At 43.2% G+C, this 25,781-nt stretch overlaps 1 protein-coding gene across 1 annotated transcript in view; it reads left to right on the plus strand.

The window, feature by feature from the left end:
• CUBN (cubilin) overlaps positions 1 to 25,781 on the plus strand; it is a 1,372,460-nt gene that overhangs the window by 801,096 nt on the left and 545,583 nt on the right. Inside the window, exon 41 of the mRNA XM_086941783.1 lies at positions 6,936 to 7,082. Within this exon, the coding sequence (XP_086797909.1) occupies positions 6,936 to 7,082 (147 nt within the window). The remainder of the gene's footprint in view (positions 1 to 6,935; positions 7,083 to 25,781) is intronic.

Raw genomic sequence — 25,781 nt, forward strand, 5'->3', positions numbered from 1 at the left:
GAAAACAAAGTGCTCCAAATCCCCCCAGAGCCAGTTGCATCTGGTTCCCCAAGCCCTGCGCTGCAGAAAAAGGATTGTGTGGTATAAAGTTGCCGGTCCTTTTGGAATGAATCCTGATGTGAGGGATTCCCTGTGATGCTGAAAATGGCAGGTGCCCACACTGCATTTTTCTCTATTTCTGCCCACCCCGCTGAAGCGTTTATTCTAATTGTGGGGGCCCACCCCGCATTGCCCAGCCGAGAGAAATCCCCGCCGTGGCCGGGCGTGACCAGGAAGTCAGGTGGTCTTGCCTGACTGTGGGCGGGGTGTAAGGCAGGAGCTGTGGCCGGAGAGGAAGTCCCGCCATTGGAGATCCGCCCGGAGCCTCGGATGCTCCACATGAAGTCCTGGGTCCCAGGAGGGGGCCTGGGTGAAGTGAGAGGAGGCCAGGTGCCCCAGAAGAAGCTGGAAACTAGTTGGGCTCTCGTGAGCAGAGAGGCCCGCGTGTGTCTGCACTCGCCCCAGTGTCCCAAAGGAGCCCGTAGGAGTCCTGCAGGAAGCCTGCAGACCCAGTTAGTGGGGGCTCATTTGGCACCATATACAGTGCCTATTGCCTGAGCGGGCCCGCTGTTGTGGGCAGTTCCAACATTGGAGGCAATGTTTTTTTCGGAATCCCTGATGGGAGGTGGGTACGTCGGGCCTATTGGTGATAACCACCCTCCGTGACCCTCTTGTTGGGGGCCCTGTGGTGGTCTAGAGGGCCCGTCTTCTCCTGCATGGCAAATGTTTTCACAGTTGCCCCGCCTAGCAGTGGGCAACTGCACTGATGCGGGAAGTGTTTGACTTCGAGAGCCCCAGAGGGGCCCGAGGGCAGAGTCATGCCAGAGCCCACTTACTTTAGTCCAAGCTGCGCCGCACCAGCGAGGGCAGCTGCAGTATTTTGCATATTTGGTTACAGAGTCCCAGTGGGGACCCTCTCTCAGGGCACTGTGGCGCCAGGGCCTTTATTGGATTCACAGCTGCACAGCAATTAGCGTCAGCTGCAACGTTTAGTCCATTATTTCTTTGGGGGCATTTTTAGTGAGATAGGAGTGAGATGCACTCCTTTGCCCCAGCGCATTGCGCACGTGGATGCTGCTACATTGGCAGCCGTGCTGACATTTGGACATAGGGCATTTGAGCCCCCTGGCAAGGCCACTTGGCCAGGGGGACTGTTGGGTTGATAGGGCGCCAGGCCCTAATGTGATTTATGTGTTGCGCCTGATATGTGATTTATGGACTGTGATTTATGCACCGTGATTTATGCCTCTAATGTGGTTTATGTTGATTAGGTGATTTGCATACTGTGGTTTATGCTTGTGACATTATTCTCCACTGTGATTTAGGCCTCATGTGATTCATGATTAGGATGTTATTGTCTAATATGTTTAGATTCATGAGGTTGGCACAGAATATATTTCAAGCCTAATGTGATACTGTGCATAATATGGTTTATGTTGTAGGATAATGCTGAGTACAATGTTTGCCAGTAATTACTGGGTCTGTTCTACGTTTATGGTATGTTCTGCATTTACTATGTTCACTTTGTGATGATTCTGACAGTGGTCCAATTGGGCCTGTGATGTCTATATAATCCCCTGTAAATATTGCCTAGCGCTAGTTGGCACAGTGTATATTGTGTGATTACTATTCTATGTGTGTATGATAATACAAAGGCTATTTTTGATATAACCTTGTGTTGAGTTCCTTTTGTGGTGTGCCTAGTATGTTGTTGCTGTGTGTGTGTTGCGCAAACGCTTTAAACATTGCCTCCGGGATAAGCCTGACTGCTCGTGCCAAGCTACCAAGGGGGTAGCAGGGGTTATCTTTGGCGTGTAACTCCCTTGCCCTGACTAGAGTGGTGGTTTCTTTGGCGCCAGCCTTAACCAACCAGAAATCCCATTTCTAACAATGAATATATATGTCAATGGCATACATGTAATAGTGAAATTCATGGTTTTGTATGAAGACTGCACATACACAATGTTAGAGAAAATTGGTGACGGAGAGGATCCCTGTGGCATAGCACAAAGAATGACTTTGATGGAGGAGCTACTAAAGCCTTAAGGCCAGATGTACTATTAGTGACCAGTGCTTTTGCAACGAGTGTGAATGTTTATGAATGACTATGTACCAATAGGTCGGTTCCCAAAATACATATCAGAGTGTGTGGCTATTCAGCCTACCTCAGTAATATTTATTAGGTAGATCGCAATTAACACCTATTAGAGGCTATCATAGGGTTGGTGGACTTCAAGGCTGAGCCTACTACCATAACTTTACCACCATGTCTTTGTCTTCTAATGAGGAACCATTTTTTTTAAACAGCTTGTTCTCCTTAAAGAGATAGGGCTGCTTTAAAAAAATATTTTTTTCAAAAGTTTCTTTGAGAATTGGCAGTGGTCCATAGGACCACCACCTACTCTCTCTGAAACTCTTTTAAACATTCGCAAAGGAGAAGCAGTCAACAGAGGACCTCTTCCCTTTTGCGAATAGATTACCACCCCAACTTGGGGCTTGGTGACTTTTCAATGATTTGTAGCTAGAATTACAGTTGCTGCCTAGCTGCTAAATTGCTCAAGCAATTTTCAATAAACACTTACAATCTTTTCAATATTTAGCTGATTTTGTTTTACTTTTTATATGCCTAATTAGTACAGACATGTTAAGTTCTTAATTGTGGGCTTCTGTTTTATTATGTACTTCGACTATCCTGTATCTAAGAAAGCTGTGCTATTTCAATTACTGGGAAATTAAGATAACTATTTTATTTTTGAATGTGTAATTATTTTGATCAATCAAATACAATAAATCACAGTCACAAACAAACGATACGTTGCATACCAATTTGATACACCCCTTCCAAATAACGAATTTGTAACAAATCAACTCCCATTTAGGAGTCAGTAAAATTTTACATTACAAAATCTATTGTTTCAAGAGACTTTATGGAACTTTGTTGTCACCAGTCTTTATTGTAAAACTATTGTTTGTGAAGCCATGAAGAATTTGTGCCTATTTTACTTGAATGTTATGTTGTGCTCTAAACATGGAGCACCTTCTTCAATGATACTGTGAAATGTAATAATAATTTCATATATTATTGTCATAAATTGCTTTTGTTAACCTTCACTCTTGTGAGGTTTGTGAAGGAGAAAATTATATGTTTTTTTCATACTCAGAAAGTAAATCCAACATCACCATTTTTGCAGTATACTGTATAGAGCTCAGATTCTGAGTAACACTGGGTGCAAAGAGGCATGGGACCAAATTGTCCTGGCCATTGCCTAGATATTGGAAATGATTCATATCCTCCATTTAACAAGCTCACCAGCTTATCTCCTTTAACTTGAGAAAGCTGACCAGCAGCCATGTATTGATTTTTGACAGAAAAAAAGGTAGGCGGATGGAGTTGGTCAAACCCTGGTCAAATTTCAACTGTAGCAGGATGTCATCAGGTGTATGAGAGCACTTGAGGCTGAAGCAACGGATTAGTTTCTCAGTGGCATATATACTGCAAGTTAAATGAAATTAGGGAGACCTCGCAACAGGAAGCCAGACTTCAGCTGAGTGAACAGAGAAGAGACCACTTGATTCCTGACTTTCAAAAAGATTATGAACCAGTCCTGAACAGGGCTGGGCTAGTGCCACAGCACTCACTCAACCAAATAGAAAGGAGTGGTCAACTATTGGAACGATTCAGAAGCAGCAGACCTCCTGGCGCTCAGTCATCCCTAGTGGCCCGGATGTCTTGAATGAAATTCATCCTAGAACTGTTTTAGGAGCTTTGAAAGTTATAGATGGGCAGAGGCAAACAGAATCATGGCAAGATGTTTTCCATGATTTTGTGTACCTCTGGGAAAAGGTGAAGGGTGAAGGGGCAAAGATTCTTCAAATTAGCTAAAATAATTCAAGGCTGTTGAAACAAGAGTGAAGGCCACTGGAAGAGAACTATTGGAAATGGAGGTGTTAATAAAGTTACATAGGTCTCTACAGATAAATGGCCACAATGCTTTAAAGATGGCAGTAGGGCATTGATCTTTAGGAGATTCTAACTCACGTTTCTTCATTGTCTGATTAACATCAGAATAAAGATATTGGTAAAAGTGCAAAAAGAGAACACAAAATCAGAGCACAGACCCATATTTACTAAAACATTGTATCAGGTTTATGTTAGTTTTGTAATACGAACCCTGTGTAAAGCATACATGATGGTATTTACTTCCCAATGCAAATCAGGATTTGCATTGGAACGATGGCCAAAGTAATGCAAATTTGTGCTATGCGCGACTTTGCTCCAAGAGCTGTCCCATGAGTGCTAAATGGATATTCCCATGCAGTCACCCATGGGTTTTCACTGAAAGCTCTAGCTACTCCATACTCAAATTAGGCTCTAGGTTTGGCTCGACTCACATCTGCTCAGTGCCAGGATAACCACTGGGTGATAGTGTGCACTACAAATCTGCGTAACATAACAGGGATTTGCACAAAACCTTATGGAGGAGAAATGTTGTAATTTCTTCATACTTTTCGTACTTCTGATATGTGCTGCATTGTACAACACCCATACAAAGTGAAAAATGGGATAAAGCATGGGTTTTGTACTGAAAAGCTACCCTTCCAGTACAGCACCTATGCCTAACAGAAGGCACGCACCCTTATACTTACAGTATCATTACATTAAAATTTAAACTGTATCAGCATCAGACTTCATTTGACTTGTATTGTCTAATAATCAACAATAAGTCAATAGTCTTCACACCAAATACAATTTCCTTTCCTAATGAATAATTTATTTCATATACGTATCCCACAATTTTGTGAGATGTAAGGTTTTTGGAACAAAACAAGATACATACATTGCAACAACCTTATTTAGCTCTTATTTAACACTAAGCCAAGATCATTATTTTACAAGGCATGTTAATCATATTTGATCCTTAAAAAAACAGTAACACACCTTGTGCAAAATCCCACTATAAATTTCAAAGGTTTCAAACTTAACTATAGAAAGCTTACTGTTGTTTCACCATTCCATATCAATTCTGAAGTTTTCTCAAGTAGGTATTCTCAGCTGTTCATTTCCATAATTTTGCTTTGATCCGCTCACATTTCAGAATTGTTAATTAATTTTGCTGGCTATCTTGTCGAATATATTCTTGTCAATATGTAAAGATTATCGTAGAACAACAAATAAACACTACAACATTTTGTTTGTACACATAGATAAGTGCTCTACAGCTACTGTGATCCAACTCAAACGAATTAGTTTGATTATCATCAATGCTATGAAGTCTCTAATGAGAATATCCATTTTATTGTGTTAGGAAGCAAGCTGTTTGCATCACTATTTACTGCATTAATAATAAAAAGACTTAATTACCCTGATAAAATAGCGTTTATGTTTGGTTAGTTTTGGTAATAGGAATAATTTGAGTGTAAATATACCACAATATTGGTTGTATAATATTTCTTGCTCACCCTTAACTACTAATTAGTGATATATTGCTAGTCAGTACATGTCAAGAATAAGATTAATCTTCTGTAAACAAATGAAAGACATCATAGGTTTAGTAAACACAGATGCTCCTTTTCTAACATATATTAGTTCACTTCACATCTTAATTTGAATAAATTATGTATACCATTGCTCACCTCAAAATTCCAACTTTTCAATTAGTATCCTATACCTTATAGCAATAAATGTAACTTAAATGTCTTCAGTGCCTGATTTACTTCAATTTCAGCTCTACTTACAAGAACATAAAGAGCACACAAATTATTATTGTGGTCCCTCTTGTACCAATGTTGGCCACCATAGAGATGAAAAAAATAATTTCCTCATAAATGAAAGATATTTTTTGTCAAAAATAAGTATTCAACTTTATTTCACTGGAGCGAAGATGGTGTAGTTTTTTGAGTTGCAACACTTTGGGATTCGGAAAAAGATTGTATTAGCAAAAACTTCCCAGAAGACATTTGCAGAGGATCTATAGTATAGTGAGATGTAATAAATATATGTTGCTGTCTGAAGAAGGACTTAGCAACTGAGTTCTGCTTTTCACAGCATATGCGTCTCCTTCGAATATTTTCGAAACTAGCAATGTTTTGCTTTACTTATTTTCAACCTCTCAGCTAGCATTTCATGCATAAGCCACTTATTGAAATACTTGACAGCTAATGAGGTAATGGAGCGGCACACCAAAGAAGTGTAAAGTCTATCATCAAGTCAATTAGCTTGTACAAAGAGCCAATCTCCTCTGATACATCCTGACATCCATCCACCACAAAATAGTTCTTTGTCCCTGAAGGCAGATTCAGCATCAAAGCAGTTGCTATGTTCTATACACACGTGGCAGAGGGGGTTAGATGGATGTTTAGCTACATAGTAGCGTAAAGTTAATGAAATCAAGTAAGGATCAGTCACCATAATTGGCTTCAAAGGTGAAGTTAGCAAACACAGGGCCTGATTTGTTGGGTGGGCTGGTATCCCATCACGAGCATGATGGATATGCTGTCCGCCTTCTTAGAAGTGCATTAGGATACAATGGAATTGTAGTAAGGTGGATGGGATATCTGTCATATTTGTGACAAAGTTCCTGTCCGTCAAATTCTAAATCAAGCATAAAGGCTACATGTGTTAGTTCCTTGACCCGTTGCCTGAGTCTAACAAACTCCAGGCCCTCAGAGAGCAAGAAACTTTTATATGCCAATTTTAATAAATATTTCTCCCTACTTAACATTGTCATGTTTTCAGTAAGTTATTCCTTATTGATTAATTCTTTGAAATGCCTTAAATAAAAATGGCTAGTAACTTATGGGTTCATATTTAAATTTAAAAAATGTGCTACTGAAATTATGTATCCTATCATTCTGAATCATTTTCTGACATTCACACATTTTTTTCTTGGTGGCAGGAGACAATAACTTGGCACCAGTACTTTCCACCAACTGTGGGCGAGAAGTTCCAGGTCCAATCAGATCGACTGGTGACAGCATGTTCATTTGGTTCACATCAGATTCCAGTATTACAGGATGGGGATTTAACGCTTCTTATCATAAAAGTAAGTGATAACTTGCACTTCAAAATAATGTTCATTTAATTGTGAATGTAAAGAGAAAGTACACAAGGAAATGGTAAGACATCCTGTCTAGTGTGTCCCAAGCGTAACAGGCAGAAAATACAACTTTAATATCCACTAATTTGAAAATTGTTACTAGTCTGCGCATATGTTTGTCATATCTCAATAGAAACATTAACATTAGTTTCAACATTTGTTTCAAATTGGAAACATGGATAGTGTATCCTGGTGTCCTAAAGGTTTAGATAACTTATTATGACATCCCCAGTTTCAATGAGAATGTTACTGTATGTTAATATTTGGATAATTGTAAAACGTTTCAATAGGGTTGCATTAACACTGGGCTCCACGTACAAGAACAGGGTTTTCCCCTTTCTTTAGTGCTGTAGGGGGAAGCACATTTGCTCGAATCCACAAAACTGATTTGTGCATTTGTAAAATGTGCTTCATGTGAGCAATTTGTGTTAATGCTCACACTCGTCCGTCTGACACTGCAAATTTGCACTTCTCAGCAGGTCCGTGGTATGGAAGTTGCACATAGTTAACACTGGCTTTAACACTGGTGGCGCCCTGTGCGACAATGTTAGCGCCCCCCCAATGGACACCTCTGCCACGGATTCACACACTAGCACCCTTTAACAGTGCCCCTCAAGTCTCCATAACCACTGTCTCTCAGATTCATTTAGTTCTACAGCACCACTCATACCAGTATAAGATGTCAGAGCACTTTACATCACACACACATTGCACAGCGACAATCATATGTGTGTAAATCAGTGTATAGGAAATGTTACATCAGACAGGACAACAAGGTGTAGTGTAGGAGTGATATGTCGTCGGTACTGGTAGGCCATATAGTTTAAGAGCCCATATTTTGAAAAAGCACAAATTTAGAATTTAAAATGTAACACCAATTATTATGGGTTCTCTTTAATAATAGGAATTGTTTTCTACCCAAATGAACCCTTTTGAGAAGATTAGGATAATGAAAGACTGCAAAAAAACATATAGCCGTAACATATACCTTGCAGTTTCAATACAGCTCTTTGATGACAGTTAATAGCTCAATGTTCTATATTAGGATTTTGATTTATAAACTACAATTAACAAAAAGAGCTATTTTACAGAAGCAGTAACCCACTGACCTATTTACATTATATGCACTTTGTGATCTGCGAGGTACACGTTCTCAGCAGCAGGCATTGTAACCCTCTGCGCTACCTAAGAATGAGTTAAAACTTTCACTGGGCAAACCTCTGGTCTCTTTCCAGGAACATGATTAAACACCTGAGTTATCTTGTCGTTTTAATTGATGCTTGAAAATTGCTACAGGCCAGAAACGCAGCAGCAGGTGCTTTTAAAATGTTACTATACTTGCAAAAATGACGCCCCCGCCCCAAGTCAGCGCTCGGTGCGGTGGCACCGATCACACCACCCTAGAGCCGGCCCCTGGGTGCACAATCCAACACATGCCTGATTCACGAAAGGATGCACTGAAACTAGCATCTGGCGCAGCCACTTCCCTACTTACCCTACAGCCATACTGGGCAGAGGCAGGGCAGCTGCAGAGGAATTGCAGTGCAGAGATTGGAGTCCCTTCACTTCACAGATGATGGAATGCATGGTCCATGGAGGATACATTTATATTTTACTTCTGACTCAGTGTTGTCGAAGCATTGCATGTAGGTGGGCAGGGGCCTGCATGAACCATACCCACCAAGCACACCAAAACAGCAGACAGAAACTCAGCGGCGGCTCCTTCGTGAAGGTGGAGGAGCTTCGCCCCACTGCTTCAAGTGCAAGTTCAATACAAAAAATAAAATGCTAATAATATTCTGTTATCATTTTCTTTTTTGTATCGAACTTGCATTTGAAGCCAGGTTAGGTTAGGGCAGGCCGGGCTCTGTGGCGTCGAGCGAGGAAGAGTGGTGACTGCACCTTAAGTGCGCATGACAGTTTGGCCAGCCAACTCGGCCAGCCAAACCGAAACTTTGCATGTTCTCCACAGGCTGTATTGTACAGCCTGGGTGTAGAACATGCACAGTCTCCCAGTCCCTGTCTGGGTGCTGAACCATAATGTTCAGACCAATCATGACACTGCTGTAAGGCAGCGTCATAATTAGCTAGGGGATTTTGGATGCCTACCTGCTGCGGAGAAGAGGACAGAGGAGAGGCGCGGCTAGAGGTATTCAGGTAAGTGGTACCTCTGCTTCCCCTCGCCTCACCGCCCCAGTTCAGTAGCAGCAGCTACTGCAGAAACTGAAAGCATAGAAGCTGTAGCGTCCTCCATCACCCCTCCCTGGTCATAAATCAGGAACTTTAGGCTCAGAAACTTTTCACGGTTGAGATTGTACTTCACAAATGTGTTGGACCTGTGTCATGAATTGGGTCTACTGTGTAAACCTGTTTACGTCTGTCTCACCTTTTTTTCTAAAATGATGATACCATCTAACTTTCATCCTAGAAATATATATTGCTTAATATTCTCTTAAGCTACCACTTACATCGTCCTCACATTAAAACAAGGTGGTAAAATCAACATTGATAAAAAAAATTGCTGCTATAGGCATACTTTGCCCATGTACTGCAATAACTAAGCCACTGTATGAAATAGAACCAGAAATGGGATTTATGTGATAGACAATTAACATTCCATTTATATTGAGCAGCATTGCTCTTGGGCCGTCAATATGAATAGACTGAAAAATACTCCATCACGGAGTTATCAATTCCATTGTACCTGTGGGGGTGGGGGAAATCTGACACATTATGAGTTGGTCTCTGAGGAGCCCCTAAGAAATGAGAATTTACTCACGAATCAGTAATTCTGAGTCCACTTCACCCTGGTAATTCCTCATTTTCCCCTGGACTTTCACACAGGGATTCCGGCTGAATTTGCCATGTTAATGTAGAAAGGGGAGTGGTTGTGACATGACAGCCAGAGTTACTGGCCTTGGAACTTAACAGCCGGGTTCGAGTCCTAGTCTCAGCTTAACATCTTGAGATTCTGGGCAAGTATTTTAATCTTGTTTTTGCTTAAAACAAACAAAAAATGCTCTAAGGCCCTTGGGCACAGTTCGCGCAATATAAAACTGCAAAAAAAGGGCATTGCGGCAGATCGCAAATTGGCCCATCAGAATGAAGAGGCCATGCCCAATGATTGCCTACATAGTAAGATGCGGCTAGTATCAGGAAACGTGCATTTCGTCACCTGAGTTACATCTTTCCATTAACTCCGCCCCACTGAGACATCGGTACCCCAGTACTGTTAACTTTGGAAGGCGGATTTAACTGAAGGAAATCCTACACTATAACGAGGGCAAAGGAGTTGACCTGAGGCTTATTCCATAAATTGTGGTCCTAATATGGTCTGTCAAAATGTTGAGCTTGGACTCTTATTATGAAATAAACACTGTGGTGCTTCATGTGTTAAAATGGTTGCAGTTCTGGATACAAATAACTATTTGCATGCTGAAGTATGGCTGGTTTGTAGTAAATTACACCCTGAGGAGTCGTCATTTTCTAAAAATATCACGTTTCTAACTATTGCTGCTGTAGTGCTAAATGTCAGCGCAAGGTATACATTAGACAGATTAACATCAACAGTGGCCAAAGCACAACCCCTGCAGCATTTTCCAAAGAAAAACAAATGCTACCCTGTTACAGGGATTCTGCACATACACAGAACTATGAGCAGGAAAACAGGACCTCGGTGTGTAGGGGCTAAGCCTTCCTACCGCCTCAGTACTCAAAATCCCAGATCCGACTAGCTATAGTGTCTCATTTGTTCTCCTACATAATGACAAAGCTACAAATGATTAGACAACCCAGAACACAACACTCCCCACTCTCTCAGGAATCGCTGTAGCAAGACCATAGACTATGAAGGAGGATGTCATTGTATGCTGACAGTGGATAAAGGACTATAAGGCCTAACCACCCTCCCCTTGGAAAGAAGAAGAAGTTTTATTATATAAAGAAAGATCTCTGGGCTTTGTCAGCAGACCACATACCTTAGTGACTAGATGGCAGTTTTATATCATAGGAACTGCATAGCTCTTCTCCCTGGAAAGGTCCCTCTCTAATTGTGTGTCAAACCAACATGCTTCCCCATAATATCAAAGCACGTCCGCAGCTGTGTAGCATGTTTTGTCTAAGTGCTAAGGACTGACCAAAACAGAATAACAAGGGGCATTGTTTATCGACCTTGCACTCCGTGTTCTGACTAAACTCCAGGAACAGGTAGAGAACGCAGAAAGCAGACGGTTCTCATGTGAAAAGCAAAAACAGTCTCTTGCAAAATAAAGCCATGTAGCAACGTGTGCAAAAGCAGCATCATGGCAGCAGAGCTCATACTGGCCTAGTAATGTCGAGAAATGACCCTAGCGGCCATATGACAACCCAGCGAGCCACTTGTACTTTAACATGTGGTTGTCAAATTCACCCTTGTGCTGTATCGTACTGTATGGAATCCATATGCCACATTTGTTTTCTTTCCTGCTACCACTTTTATGGGCTTGAAGCATTATGCAAGCCTTATCTGTGTAAAGACGAGTCCACACTCTCAGAGACAGTTCAACTCTTTATTAAGTTGCAACACAATGGAGAGGCTAAACATAGACCTCATCGCTTTGCACGTCATCTCTGGTCAGTCACCAGCTGCGCTTCTGTCAACATTCCAGAGCGCTCAGCTGATAACAATGCACTATGGAAGCAGCAGGTCTGTTGTCACTAAGGGGACACATGTTAATACAGTACACAACACATCTCCCCCTTTTATAAAATTGAACAAGCTATCTACCTACACCAAATAGGTCATGAACAATACAAGAATTCCTTAATCCATATTTATATAAATACTTACACAGGTAAAATATACATGCATATAGAGATAACATTTACTCACTAATAGGTAATTATTGAGAAAGGTGTTATTGACTGTGTTGGAATTTTCTTGGTTTGATAACTGGACGTTCTTCTATGCTTCTTTTATAGCTAGAATGAGCCATTACGTAATAAGGGGTAGAGGACTCTTCACCTTCAAGTTGGTCCTGGTGAATGGGGTGACCCTGATGGTTAGGTTGATCACACTCATCCTCAAACCACCACCCGCCATCCTGTTTCGTAGTACCTTCCACATTTTCTCCATAAGAAATAGCACTAGCATCATTATGCTTCCATAGCGAAGGGTCAGAAGAAATGCCATACCTTAGTAGTGCTGCATTGCAGAAACTTTTTTCTACTGTAAGTAGTTGTGAAAGCCTGCTTTGGCTTTTCCCTATGTGCCCACTCCTTTTTACTCTCACTACATCCCCGGCATTTAGTTGCAGTGCCCTGCTTTTATGTTTCATGTTGTAATATTTTTTACACACACTATGCACATTTTCCAAGTTTCCTTTGCCCACTTCAGGTAGCCAGTTTCCACTTCTGGCTGCATCCATCCAACCTACATTATCTTTGGACACGGGTGTTCTACTTCTTATGAGATCAAAAGGACTTAGACCAGTGTTACCAGATGGAGTTATTCTGTAGCCCACACATTTTTATGTAATTTACAACTCCAGACTATGCTTTTGTTGGCGGCTAATTGGACGATACCCTTGAAAAACTCAGTTAAACCATTCAACTGCCCCATTACCAGCTGGGTGATACACCGATGTGCTCCTGTGCACAATACCATTTCTTAACAAGTATGCCTTAAAACCATTGGACGTTAATTGGCGACCATTATCGACCATGATTCTCTTAGGAAGCTCTTTTCTGATAAATGTTTTGTCTAAAAACTAATGATGCTACATGTATCAGCCTTTTGCACGACATCAATTTTTATCCATTTAGAAAAGTGATCAGTAAAGAAATCCTCATCCTGGTCCTGAATAGGGTCCATTATGTCTAAACTCACATTCTGCTTTCAATAAGGAGCAGTTGAGGGCAAAAACGTGCCAGATCACCCTCCGATCAAAATCTATTCATACATCAAAGATCTGGCATTATTAGGCACTTTCTCAATTACTTATTGTCTATAGGATTAGTGTGAGTAAGATATTCTTATCTTTGCCCACGGCCAGCTATTCAGTAGCAAAGTCCAGCCAAACCTTTCGTGCCTACTTAATTTTAAAACAGTTGCAGAAAAAGAAAAAGAAGAGATGTGGTCAGTCAATTCACTCAAAACATAACATACCCCCTCTGTTTAAGTGTATATGTGCTACAAAGAATTTGTAGAGAAGAGAGAAAATATCTCACTTGCGCACCACCAGAGGAGCTACTGGTAGGTTCTCACCAGCTTGCCCACGTTTTGTCATCATCGATAACTTTCTCAAATTAAAAAAGTGATGTGTCCAGTGAAGGCAAAGTGTAAAGAAAGAATCAAGACCCCTTGAAAAATTGAGACTCAAGAAGTCTCTATTAAAATTGGGCTAGACTCACACACAACCTTGTCACTTTTATTCTGAACTGTGAGTGTTCACAATGTTAAAAACACAGCATGTTGTAGACCAATATGCACTGCCAAAATGCACAAGGACTCTCGCATCTACAAAGAGTACTGCAACCCATCGGGTCCGACCCTTTCCCAAAGGCATTGAGCCATGGCCGCTTGAAGGTAGGCCCACTGCACTGAGTCAAAAGCCTTTCTTATATCTATGGAAAAAAATGCCAATGTCTCTGGTAACTATTCAACAATCATTTTGTCCAGGACTCGGTTTAGATGCCTGATGTTGTGGGAAGTGTTGAAGCTAGGAATATACCCATTCGGGTCCTCATGCAGCAGGGCAAGGTGAGGCAGAAGTCTATCCATTAGGACCTTCAAATCCAGTTTCAGCATTGATAAAGAGTGATATTCTGTTGTATTCAGGGCATCCCTCACTGGCTTGGGGATGGAGACTATTAGAGCCTCTCTGGTTGTCTCCAGTAGACGCCCACTCTCTAATGCGGCAGCGTACATTTCAGGTAACCGCTGAACCAATTGGATGGAATACGGCTGATAAAATTCAGCCGGAAGACGATCTGCCCCTGACACTTTACCTCAAGCTACGTTCTTTATGGCAGCCCTAATTTCAGGCTCCATTATGGGGGCACCTAATGCCTCTAGCTCCGCAAACAAAGTCGTGGAAGAGTCATTTGCCTCAAGAAGCCCTCAAGTGCTTCCACAGGTACTGGATAGCCGGCCCCACCCGGCACCCTTATATGGTGTGAAGAAACAGCATGAATTCCAGGTTGGGAGTATACTCTTTCCCCCATCAGAGCATTCCACTGTGTAATGGAACCCCAGTTCCCAGTCTGAATGAGCCCTGCCAGTAGTTGCATGGCAAAATAGTCGACAATTCCATTGGCCACTGGTACCTTATATTTAGGTTCACACAAATTAAGTACAATTGAGGTGGGTATAAGTGATATTCACTTCCCCCAGCACAGCTCAAATTGGAGTGGATTGTGGTTGGCAGTGTGCATCCCAGATACTCAGCTTGCCTAACCGGAACCATGAATAACACCGTGCACAGCACAAAGTCTAACCACACATGCAAATCATGCACAAGGGAGTAAAAGGAGTACTCCCTTCTTCACAGGTCGCGGTCCTGCCACACGTCCCAGTGAGCCCATTGGTCCTGCCTTGCTCGAATACACTGCACAACTTCACCACAGGGAAGTCCAGAAGAGGAGAGTAGATCTGTTGAGTGCTGAATCCGCCATGCCATTATTGCCGTCACCCCAGCAACATCAGGGTATCTAGATAACCCAAAAGGACCTGAGAGACTCTTGTGAGATATTACATCTAGCCTACTGTCATGGCATATTGGTTGCCCACCAGAATGCTGAGCCCAGGAGGCCTCCCCATCATGACCGCATATCGGTCCTCCCTGTTAATGTGAGTCCGTTCAGCCTCCAGTAGGGTTCCTGGGAAAATTCAGACAAGAATCCCTCTAGAAAAAGCTGAATACTCTGTTGTGAAAACCTGACTCCTCCACCGTCTTTGTAGCTCGAGCATCTCAGCTCCTGTTAAGTGGGTGTCCTGGAGGAGGGCCATCTCAACATACCTCCATTTCACAAAAGAGAGGTTTTGATTGTGTTTACTAATGGAGCCCATCTCCCAAACATTCCATGTGAGGAAATTGTAGCTCATCTTCTCACTCATGCCAGATCTAAATATTTAAATCCCATTGTCCCCTGCCACTCATGTTGAGAGATAGTGCCACAGTCATCCGCACACACTGAGCAAGCAGCAGTCAAACTTTCCACAACTTCCAACACTACGGTCAGAGTAGCCACGGCACTCTGTTCAAAAGCAAGAATTAAATTTAGTTGTAGAAGCAAAACCCACAATACTAGTCCATGACAAGGTGGTTTCCAAAGAGGGAAGGGTGACATTGGACCCTTGCAGGAAAGGCACTCCGCCAACAACCTCCCCTTGTAGTTGCATGGGAACTTAATTTGCACCTGGGGCCGGTCTGTCCCTGTGACATATGGGTGAGTCCTGCTTGTGGCAGTTCAAGAGGCGTCAGTAAGCAGCACCCTGCTAGTAGACCCCCTAGGCCAGAAAGTTCCCCTCTCCCAATCAGGAGGACTGTTGGTGCTAAGAACACTACACTCATATAGGGTGACCCCTCGTGAGAGGCCGTAGCAGTTGTAGGAGTGACACAAGGAACCTCAGCCAAAAAAGCCGTTGTGCTGACCATATCCAGAGACCTCCGTGGGGATGGTCCCAGGAAAGAGTGGGCATCAAATACTGCTGCATCTCTTTCTGATTTGTGTGTGATTTGTGTGTGAGCACCTTGAAAAGTGTCTGGCATTCCCGGGGGTGCCACTTCAACTGTGATGACCCTTCGTATCGCAGTCCATCAAATTCAGGTGCTGGATTCCAGCCAGTCCCATGCCATTGGTGGATCATTAAACAACAGTGTTTTGCCATCCACCATGACCTTAAGGCGCGAAGGAAACAAAAGTATGTATCAGATGCTGACTTCCCTGATCTAATTTTTAACTGCGAGGAACAAGTTCCGTCACTGCTGTACCTGCAGTCCAGGAAGGTAGCCACTGTGGTCTGCCCAAACCGGTAGTTAGCATCCACCAGGCATTCTGCAATATGAGGTCCCTGTCCTAGTAATTCAGAAGGTGAGCCACACAGGGTGAGGAGGGGCCCCAGGTGTCAGCGGCTGTACTGTGTGCCCTCTCCTGGGCAAAGAACGGTGAAAACCCCTTTGGCACCACTTCCTTCACCAGCCAGTTCTCCAGGAAGGCCACCATGTCTGTCCCTTCCAATTTTTGAGGGAGTCCCACTATCCAAACATTTTTGTGGTGGCTGCCTCCCTCCACATCCTCCGGCTGACAGTCCAGCTGGTCCACTCATCACAAAAAGTCTGTCATCTTGGTCTGCAATTGTTTTACTGTGGGGCCCACTTACTCTAGGGCCTCAGCATTGTGTTTCACTTCATTTACTAGCTTGCGCTGGTCATTTCTGAGCACACCAAAATTGATAGATAACTTATCAATTTTGTCCTCCAGCACCTACTGAGAGGCAATCACTGCATTTAGGATCAAGTTCAATCTGTCCAAGGTACCTTTGTTTCTGGTGGCCACTTACCACATTGTCTTTTCCTCCTTTAGTGTGCACTATGGCGACCATTCCGCAGCAATTCCCAACTGTTCCATGAGAGCAACGGTTGGCAGTCCCAACTGCCTTACAGACCGGTAAAATCAGCAAAATCTTCATGGGTCACTAATATCCAGAAGGGAGAGGTCCTTATCTTAGGCAAACTGTCTCCCCTAGTCTCAGTTCAAGGGGGTCTCAGGTGCTCACCTTATTTACTTGATCCTGCTCCACTGTGAGATGAGGACTACAAGCTCATAGTCAGCCTCTGGTGGCCTCCCCACCTATCCTTCTATCTTCCCCTCTCACTCATGAAGCACAGAATGGTCTCACTCACTCCGGAGACCAACAAATGGCCCCAGTCACAGAGATCACCGTCAAACAGGACTGTATGTGTCCACAAACCAGTGTCGACTCAGCTGTCCCAACTCATAATAGACACAGCAGTTGAACCCAATCCATCCCAGAGTGCCTACAGGAGCCCAGAGTCATGCTGCACTGCTCTGGGCAGCTACACCAGTAGTGTTTGGCATGAGCCCAATTCAGCCCCCTGGGCACTCCCAGCAACCTCTCCAAATTGCTGTCACTAATATGAGGATCAACTCGCCCCTGCACATCCAATAGAAGAGCCTGTTCCTCCCGTGGTGCCGCCCGCCCGTGACTCAGTCTGCGATCGGCGTAGAAGCGAGGCTCACGGATGTTCGTCCGCTCTCCTCCAGTTGCTACTGCTGTGACAGATAGCTACTCATATTCTGCTCGGGTGACAGCAGCCCGGTCTGGTGCACTGCTGCGCCTTCCATCGTGGGTCTGAGGTCTCGTGGCACCGCCACCAGCATTGGCAGATGGTTCCATAGCCTACTCCTCCACATTCGGCTGCAGCCCAATGGTAAAACCGATGCCATTCAGGCTGGTTCCAGCCCCTTAATTGACAGGATGCATAGCGTTTGGCAGCATGGGGGCCGGAACTCATAAGTGAGCAGCCATCTTGTTCATCATTTGGCCACACCCCCATGGAATTTCGAAACGTTAATTGTGTAATAGGTATACAAATCACAAAAATTGCTCAGGGACTTAGTGCAACAAAGTTAGATGTTTAAATAGGTGTTTCTCCAGTGGGGTGACTTGTTTCTCTAGTGAACTGTTACTTTTAAATTTGAATACGTTCTTTAAATATGTTTTTTAATATATTTCTGATTTGTATTTTTAGCACATTTTAAACACTCAATTTATTTCTTATGACATTGTTTTTTAATGTTATCCTTTTCTCAGGTACATTATATTTACTTGTATTTTGCTTCAGAATTGAATAATTCGGCGGCACTAATAAATGGGCGCAGATGCAGACCTTACTTCAGTTTACTAAGCTGTCTGCCACATTCAAGCCGTTCATGTTATTTTGCTTTGTCAACTACACTGCACATTGTTAGGTTTGACTTTTAAGACGGTTTTAATTGTCTCGGGAAACTGGTGTTCTTTCCAAAAATTCATGCATAATTTAGATAAAAGAGGGGCTTTTGGTCCGCGGAATTCATCCATTGATCTCCTTACTTGTCATTCAAACTTTGCCTCTGCCCACCTCAGCCTACAGCATGAGGCAGCTGGTCAGCTGACGCTACTCATCGGCTATCTTTACTCTGAGTGACTGCGCATAATGTTGAAATCCACCAAAAACTATTTCCTTTCTCTTTAGCTGCAAAGTGGGTTAAAAATGTGCTTTATTTATTGTTTATATTAACTTTTAATACCAGCTGTTTACTTTGGCTGTACTTCTTTTTAAAGTTTATGTTATAAAGTCTTTAATTTACATTGTAATATTGTAGCTGCCTGCGATTTTAGTATTTGGTTGGGTGGTACTTTAGGCTAGTCTCATTCACCAATAATACCGGCACAACAGAAAGGCTGATTGTTTAAGGTGATCTTTAGGAAATCAACCACATTAGTAAATATTTTTTTCAATGTATAAACGTAAAACAATGTTAACCATCGCACCAGCTTGTCAAGGCTAGAACTACTGGTTTTGCCAATGCTTGTTAGGTTTAGTTTCACAGTGGAACTGTCGTCGACACTATGCTATAAGCAGAAATATAGCTTTAAGAAGAACTGATAAGAGTGAAACTTTGGCTCCTCCAGATGTTAGTACCCTCGAGTACAGCTTTTGACTGGGCAGAAGTTGTGTGCTTCCACTTGAAATGATTGCTTGTATTGCACCTTTTTGCCTTGTGGGATAGATAGCGTATGCTTAATGCAACAGGACTGAGTTGGTTATGGTGACAACCCAATGTTCAAAGCATTAGGCCTGATTATAATAAAAAGTTTCAACAAAGGCAGGAGGCGTGACCTATTTTCTGTGAAAGTCATGTTAAAGATAATAGGCTTTTCAGCATGGATTACAATTGGAAAAACCATTTACACCCCCTTCCTAACACATCATAGCAATGATTCTCAAGGTATACATTTTTACATTTTTTACCTCAAGGGTTTGTCACAGGGGCGCAAAATAACAAATGCCATGCGCCATGCTGCTATGGTAGTTTGTGACATTCCACGTCACTAAATCCCTGTATGCAAGCTTTAATACAGTATTGTGACAATCCACTAGAAAGCAGGGATTCTTTTTTTTTATTGACGTTGGAGGAGGCTGCCTTAAAAGGGCATGGCAATGCTCCCCCCTCCCCCCCATAGAAATGTAAGTTTTCCTGCCCCCCTAGGGATTTAGCTAACTAGGGTTCAAAAACTACAGCTAAACACTTTGCCAAAAAAGGGTCATTTTTCACTGTGAAATTGTGGTGTGTCCATGTTGCGTTTTGTGCCATTTCCTGTCATGGCCACTATGCCTACCCACACAAGTGAGGTACCGTTTTTCTCGAAAGACTTTGGGGAACACGGTGTGTGTGGATATTTGTGGATCCGTGCAGATTTCAGAACTTTCCACCACAGAAATGTGTGGAAAATTTGTTTTTTGGATAATTTGTTAGGTTTGTAAGGGATTCTGGGTAACAGAAACTGGTGAGAGGCAGTCCAGTCACCCTATCCTGGATTTCCCTTGGTGTCTAGTTTTCAAAAATGTATAGGTTTGCTAGGTTTCTCTAGGTGCCGGCAGAGCCAGGGTTAAAAAACTACAGCTAGGCACTTTGCCAAAAAAGGGACATTTTTCACTGTGAAATTGTGGTGTGTCCATGTTGCGTTTTGCGCCGTTTCCTGTCACGGACACTAGGCCTACCTACACAAGTGAGGTACTATTTTTCTCTGAGGACTTTGGGGAATGTGGGTGGGTGGAAAATTGTGGTTCCATGCAGACTCCAGAACTTTCCACCACAGAAATGTGTGGAAAATGTGTTTTTTTAATAATTATTTAGGTTTGCAAGGGATTCTGGGTAACAGAACCTGGTGAGAGGCAGTCTAGTCACCCCATCCTGAATTCCCCTTGGTGTCTAGTTTTCAAAAATGTATAGCTTTGCTAGGTTTCTCTAGGTGCGGGCAGAGCCAGGGTTAAAAAACTACAGCTAGGCACTTTGCCAAAAAAAGGGTAATTTTTCACTGTGAAATTGTGGCGTGTCCATGCTTCGTTTTGCACCGTTTCCTGGTACAGATATTAAGCCTACCCACACATGTGAGGTACGGTTTTTCTCTGAAGACTTTGGGGAATGTGGGGTGGGCGGAAATTTGTGGATTCACGCAGATTCCAGAACTTTCCACCACAGAAATGTGTGGAAAATGTGTTTTTTTGGATAATTGTTTAGGTTTGCAAGGGATTCTGGGTGACAGAACCTGGTGAGAGGCAGTCCAGTCACCCCATCCTGGATTCCCCTTGGTGTCTAGTTTTCAAAATTGTATAGGTTTTCTAGGTTTCTCTAGATGCCGGCAGAGCTAGGGTTAAAAAACTACAGCTAGGCACTTTTCCAAAAAAGGGTTATTTTTCACTGTGAAATTGTGGTGTGTCCACGTTGGGTTTTGCGCCATTTCCTGTCGCGGGCACTCAGCCTACCCACACAAGTGAGGTACCGTTTTTCTTGGAAGACCTTGGGGAACGTGGGATGGGTGGAAATTTGTGGATCCATGTAGATTCCAGAACTTTCCACCACAGAAATGTGAGAAAAATGTGTTTCTTTTTTACAAGTTTTTAGGTTTGCAAGGGATTCTGGGTAACAAAACCTGGTGTGAGCCAGTCAAGTCACCCCATCCTGGATTCCCCTGGGTGTCTAGTTTAAAAAAATATATAGGTTTGCTAGGTTTCTCTAGGGGTCGGCATAGCTAGGGTTCAAAATCTACTGCTAGGCACTTTGCAAAAGAAGGGTAATTTTTCATTGTAAAAATGTGGTGTGTTCACATTGTGTTGTGAGCCATTTCCTGTCGTGGGCACTATGCCTACCCACACAATTGAGGTACATTTTTATTGGGAGACTTAGGGTAATTCAGATTTGTAAAGCAACTGTTATTACCTATTGACTTTCGATGCAATTCTGCCTTCCAAATGAAAGACAATGTGTAAAAAATAAGTAATTTTGAAAAATGATCGATAATTCTCATGCTAGTATGAGTATTCCCAATTTCGGAAATGTGTAAATATCTACTGTTTCTAAACTCTATATTTTGTTCCCATTTCAGAAATACATAGGTGTCTTTCATTCCGATTTTTCCACGTATACATTTTCCCAGAATAATTACTATATACCCGGTACATAATAAAAAACCATTGCAAGTTGCTGCACAGTTTTTGGCTGTGGGTTAGTCGGGTTATCGGTAAACCTACAAGTCCTATATATCCCCACAACCAGTAAGGTCCAGCAAATGTAACAGTATATTGCTTTTATAGAGTTGTCATAATTAGAAGAAGTTACAGGTGAAAATGTTGACACAAAAGGCAGTTTTTTCAACTAATTTTCAATTTTTCCTGTACGTAACTGTTAGTTTCTATAAAGCAACCTTGAAGGATCTGCACAAATGACCCCTTGCTGAATTCATAATTCTGTCTACTTTTCTAAAATGTGTAGCTGTTCAGGATCCATTATTGCTTTTATACCCATTTCTACCATTAACTGGAAGGAGGTTGAAAGCACAAAAAATAGCATAAATAGGAAATGTCCCAGAAAAACTGCCAAAACTGTGCATTAAATTTTGGTTTTCTGACAATAATCTGCTTGTCCCTGAAAGCTGGGAAGATGGTGAATTCAGCACCACAACCCCATCTTTGATACCATTTGCAGGGAAAAAAACATATGCTTTCATCTGTAGCCCTTTTTTCGCGTTTTTCCCCAAAAAAACAACATTTTGCTGTATATTGGCTAATTTTTGGGCCCCCTCCAGGTAGATCCACAAACCCTGGGTACCTTTAGAATCCCCATGAGGTTGGAAAAAAAGGATGCAAATCTTGCATGGATACCTTATGTGGTCAAAAAGGTACAGGGGCCTAAGCGCAAACTACCCCAAATAGCAAAACAAAGGCTAAGCACAGGGGGGAAAGGCCTAGCAGCGAAGGGGTTACGAGTAAAATTCATTCCATGATTGTCAACATAGCACAGTTCCACAACGATCACAGGAGATTGGCGGAGCATGTCAAACATGTGGAATCAGTACTTTCTGAGTTGGGGCCAACTTTGAAATCACAAGCTGCAGAGCTGAGTAAAATCTCAGCCAGAGTTAAGGCATTTGAAGCCCGGATCGAGGACCAGGAGGGCAAGCCCCATCTAAACAACATTAGAGTGGTGGGGCCTATCTGAGGGGATCGAGGGCTCATCTATGCTTATGTTTCTTGAGGACTGGCTGCAGGAGATGGTGGCCCACAGAGTATGTGCCCTCCACCGCCCAGGCGACGCCGTGGCCTGTGATGGCATGACCTTTGCATTTCAGAGACCGGTATTACCTGCTGCATCAGGCACGCAGACACATGCCCTAACAGGTGAACAATACCTACGTTTCAGTCTTCTCTGACTTCACAACAGCAGTCCCGAAGCAAAGAACATCCTTCCTGACTTCAAAAAGGAGGCTTCGGGATCTTGGGGTCCCCTTTGCGCTTCTGTTTCTGGATAAGCTCAGGGAGCTGCTTGAGGGTAAGTCTCTTTTTCCAGACCCTAGAGGAGATCTGGCAGTAGCTGTATAGGTATGAAAAGATAGACCATGGCTGTCCTGACCATGTCCCGCCGAAACCTCATAAATGCAAGAGGGCTCATCCTCATCTGGGGCTGAGGTCTCGCACCACTTGGCAGCAGCCTCAAGCTAACCATGAGGAGCTGGTGGCAGTGGCAGCTAAGATTTTTTACTCTAATGGTGGGCCCGAAGAGTTGACTGGCTCTGGATTGGACTCTGAATCTATTACTGGTAGTGGCCCTGGCTTGCTCCTGCCAGCCATCACCTCTGGCATGGATAATGAAATTATGTAACAGGTACTTTGTTATATTTATCCATTTTCTTTAAGGATCATACTTCTCTGTACTATGGCTTGGTGTCTGTGGGACTAACTTTTTGTGCCTCATATTACCTCGGGGCTCGGCCAGGTGTCTACTTCCAGGAATTGGAATTAAAACTCCCCCTGGTGGTGCCACGAGGAGATGGCTTGCGTTGTCCTTTCTGAGGACACCTGTATAGTGTGTTTTTTGTGTAGATTGGGCCAGCAGCCGGGGAGGGGTCAATTGGGGGTTAATTTCAAAGTTGCTTGTTTGGCCTGCTGAGGGTTTACTTGCTGTTGCTGACCTGGTGTTATGGGGTGAGGGACAGGAACTGCAACGCATGGAGTAATGCAGAATGCATATATATATATAATGCAGAACGCCCCTTCCATGATTAGTGTTGGATCTATAATCCTCTTGAAATGTGAGGGGCCTTGGTTTTCTGTGTGAAAGATACAACAGGGTGCAAGCTTATATTAAAAGGCGTAAAGTGCAGGTTGCTTTCCTACAGAAAATGCACCTGCCCAAGGTAGAGGGGCTTGCATTGTAAAAACAATGGTGGGGCCATGTTTACTAAAAGACCTACTCCACTTTCACTTGTGGTGTGCTTATCTGTGTGTTGCTAGGGGTACCCCTTTTCCCACTGCTTGAGAGTACTGACCCTGAGGGTAGATATGTTGTATGTGGGGGTAAGTTGGAGGGTAAGTATGTTGTATTGATAAACCTATATGCCCCAAATACTGACCAACTTGCTTTTCTTTCCTCTCTCTCCATGCACATTTCCACATTGTTACATTACCCTGTGGCCATAAGGGGCGATTTTCAATTGCATTGTAGATTTGTCTGTAGACAGGTCACACCCTCCGTAACTCACCTCTCCGACCCACGCTGTTGCAAAGTTCTGTTGAGGTTGAATGCAGGGCTGGTAGATACATGTAGGGCACATAATCCGCGGATCCAGGAATATTCATCCAACACAGGATTGTATGACCTTTTTGTATGAATAGATTCCCAGCTGTGTAATGGACTTTCTTTCGATAGGAAGACCTGTTCTGAATACCTTACTAAGACTCACTCACTCAGACCACACCCCCTTTCTGCTGCCACTGTGTTGGGACTCCCTTAGGTCCCTAAATCCGACCTGAAGGTTGAATACAGGGGCCCTGGAGGACCCAGTTTTTCGAGACACTCTGGGGACCACCATACAATGCAATCACTCGACAGAGAAGGAGGGTACTGCTTCCTCCATTCTGGTCAAGTGGTTTGGTCTCAAGGTGGTGGAGAGTGGCCATTGCATATCCTCATCGGTGGGTATCCGCTTGGAGCTCCCTCACAAAATTATACAGCAGGAACGTCTCTTGGCCTGACAACCCTGCTGTGCATCAGCCGGTTGTCCCAGAGAGGTAGCAGCTACTAGTGTTGATCGAGCATTTTAGAGATCCCGACTATCGTCAATACATCACTAAGGCGCATAGCAAACAGGATAAGGCCGGATAAGGCCAGAAGACTATTGGTATGGCTTGCTAATCCCACTTGACAGCAGGGCCGTATATTCTCATTGACTGATCATAGAGAGCATAAGGTGTACACTCAAGCGCCCAAAACCGTCATGTTCCCCAACTATTACACTACTGTAGTTGGGGCCCGTTCTTTCTTTGGCCCGAGCCACAGGAATTGCATGCTTATGTTGTGGCCACCGGGATGCCTCAATTACAGCAGGACATGGCTGCACAACTTGGCAGTGACGTACAAGTTCTGGAAGTGAGAGAGGCTATTAAGTCCCTAGATAGGGGAAAAGTACTTGGAACTGATGGACTGCCAATCGCGTTGTATTCATTCTTTGTGGACATTCTAGCTCCTCTGTTAAACAAGCTCTAAAAATTTGCAAGGGACAGTGAAGTCCTCCCCCTCAATGTGAGGCTCTGCTTGTCCCTCTCCTTCAATGCAGCAAGAAAGTGGATCAGCTCTCCTATATTGAATGTTGATTACAAAATATTAAGTATCAACTCTCGACCCTGATACACCCCAGGGCAGTTTAGGTTTATCCCAACTCATAGCACCATCCCTAATACTAGACGACTTGTTCATATTCTGAGCTCTCCACTTAAAGACTACCCCAAGACCACCATCCTGGCGATTGACATGGAGAAAGCTTTTGATTCTGTATGTTGGGACTTTTTCGCTACCATGGCTGGTATGCCATTAAACATTACCCTGTGTCCATCAGAACCTGGGTTTACGCCTATTAGCTACAAACAGTTCTGTTGGGTAAAGGAATTGTAAATAAAGGTATTCATTAAACATTAAGTACTGGAAGGGCCTATTTTAGGCTCTTCCAGTATTCCAGTATTTAATGTTTAGTGAATAACATTATTTACAATTCCTTTACTCGACAGAACTGTTTGTTACCCACAACCATGGCTAGTATGGGCATTGGTAGGAGATTCCTCTCCAGGCAAAGCTCCTGTACACCTTCCCCACTGTGCGCGTTAGGACAGGTAGATTCATTACTGACTCCTGTAGCATGGAGAGGGGTTCCAGACAGCTTTGCTTGCTCTCACTTGCTGGTTGCCCTGGCAATCGAGCTGTTGGCTGCAATGCTTCATGAGAGCACTTCTTACACAGGGTTGCACCTTGGGGGTATGCTATATTAGGTTTCGCTATATGCGGGCAATATGTTGTTGTCTCTGAGTGGAGAGCTTGGAGAGAGCATGG

The sequence above is a fragment of the Lissotriton vulgaris genome, chromosome 10, assembly GCF_964263255.1.
Source record: "Lissotriton vulgaris chromosome 10, aLisVul1.2, whole genome shotgun sequence".
Classification (NCBI taxonomy): domain Eukaryota; kingdom Metazoa; phylum Chordata; class Amphibia; order Caudata; family Salamandridae; genus Lissotriton; species Lissotriton vulgaris.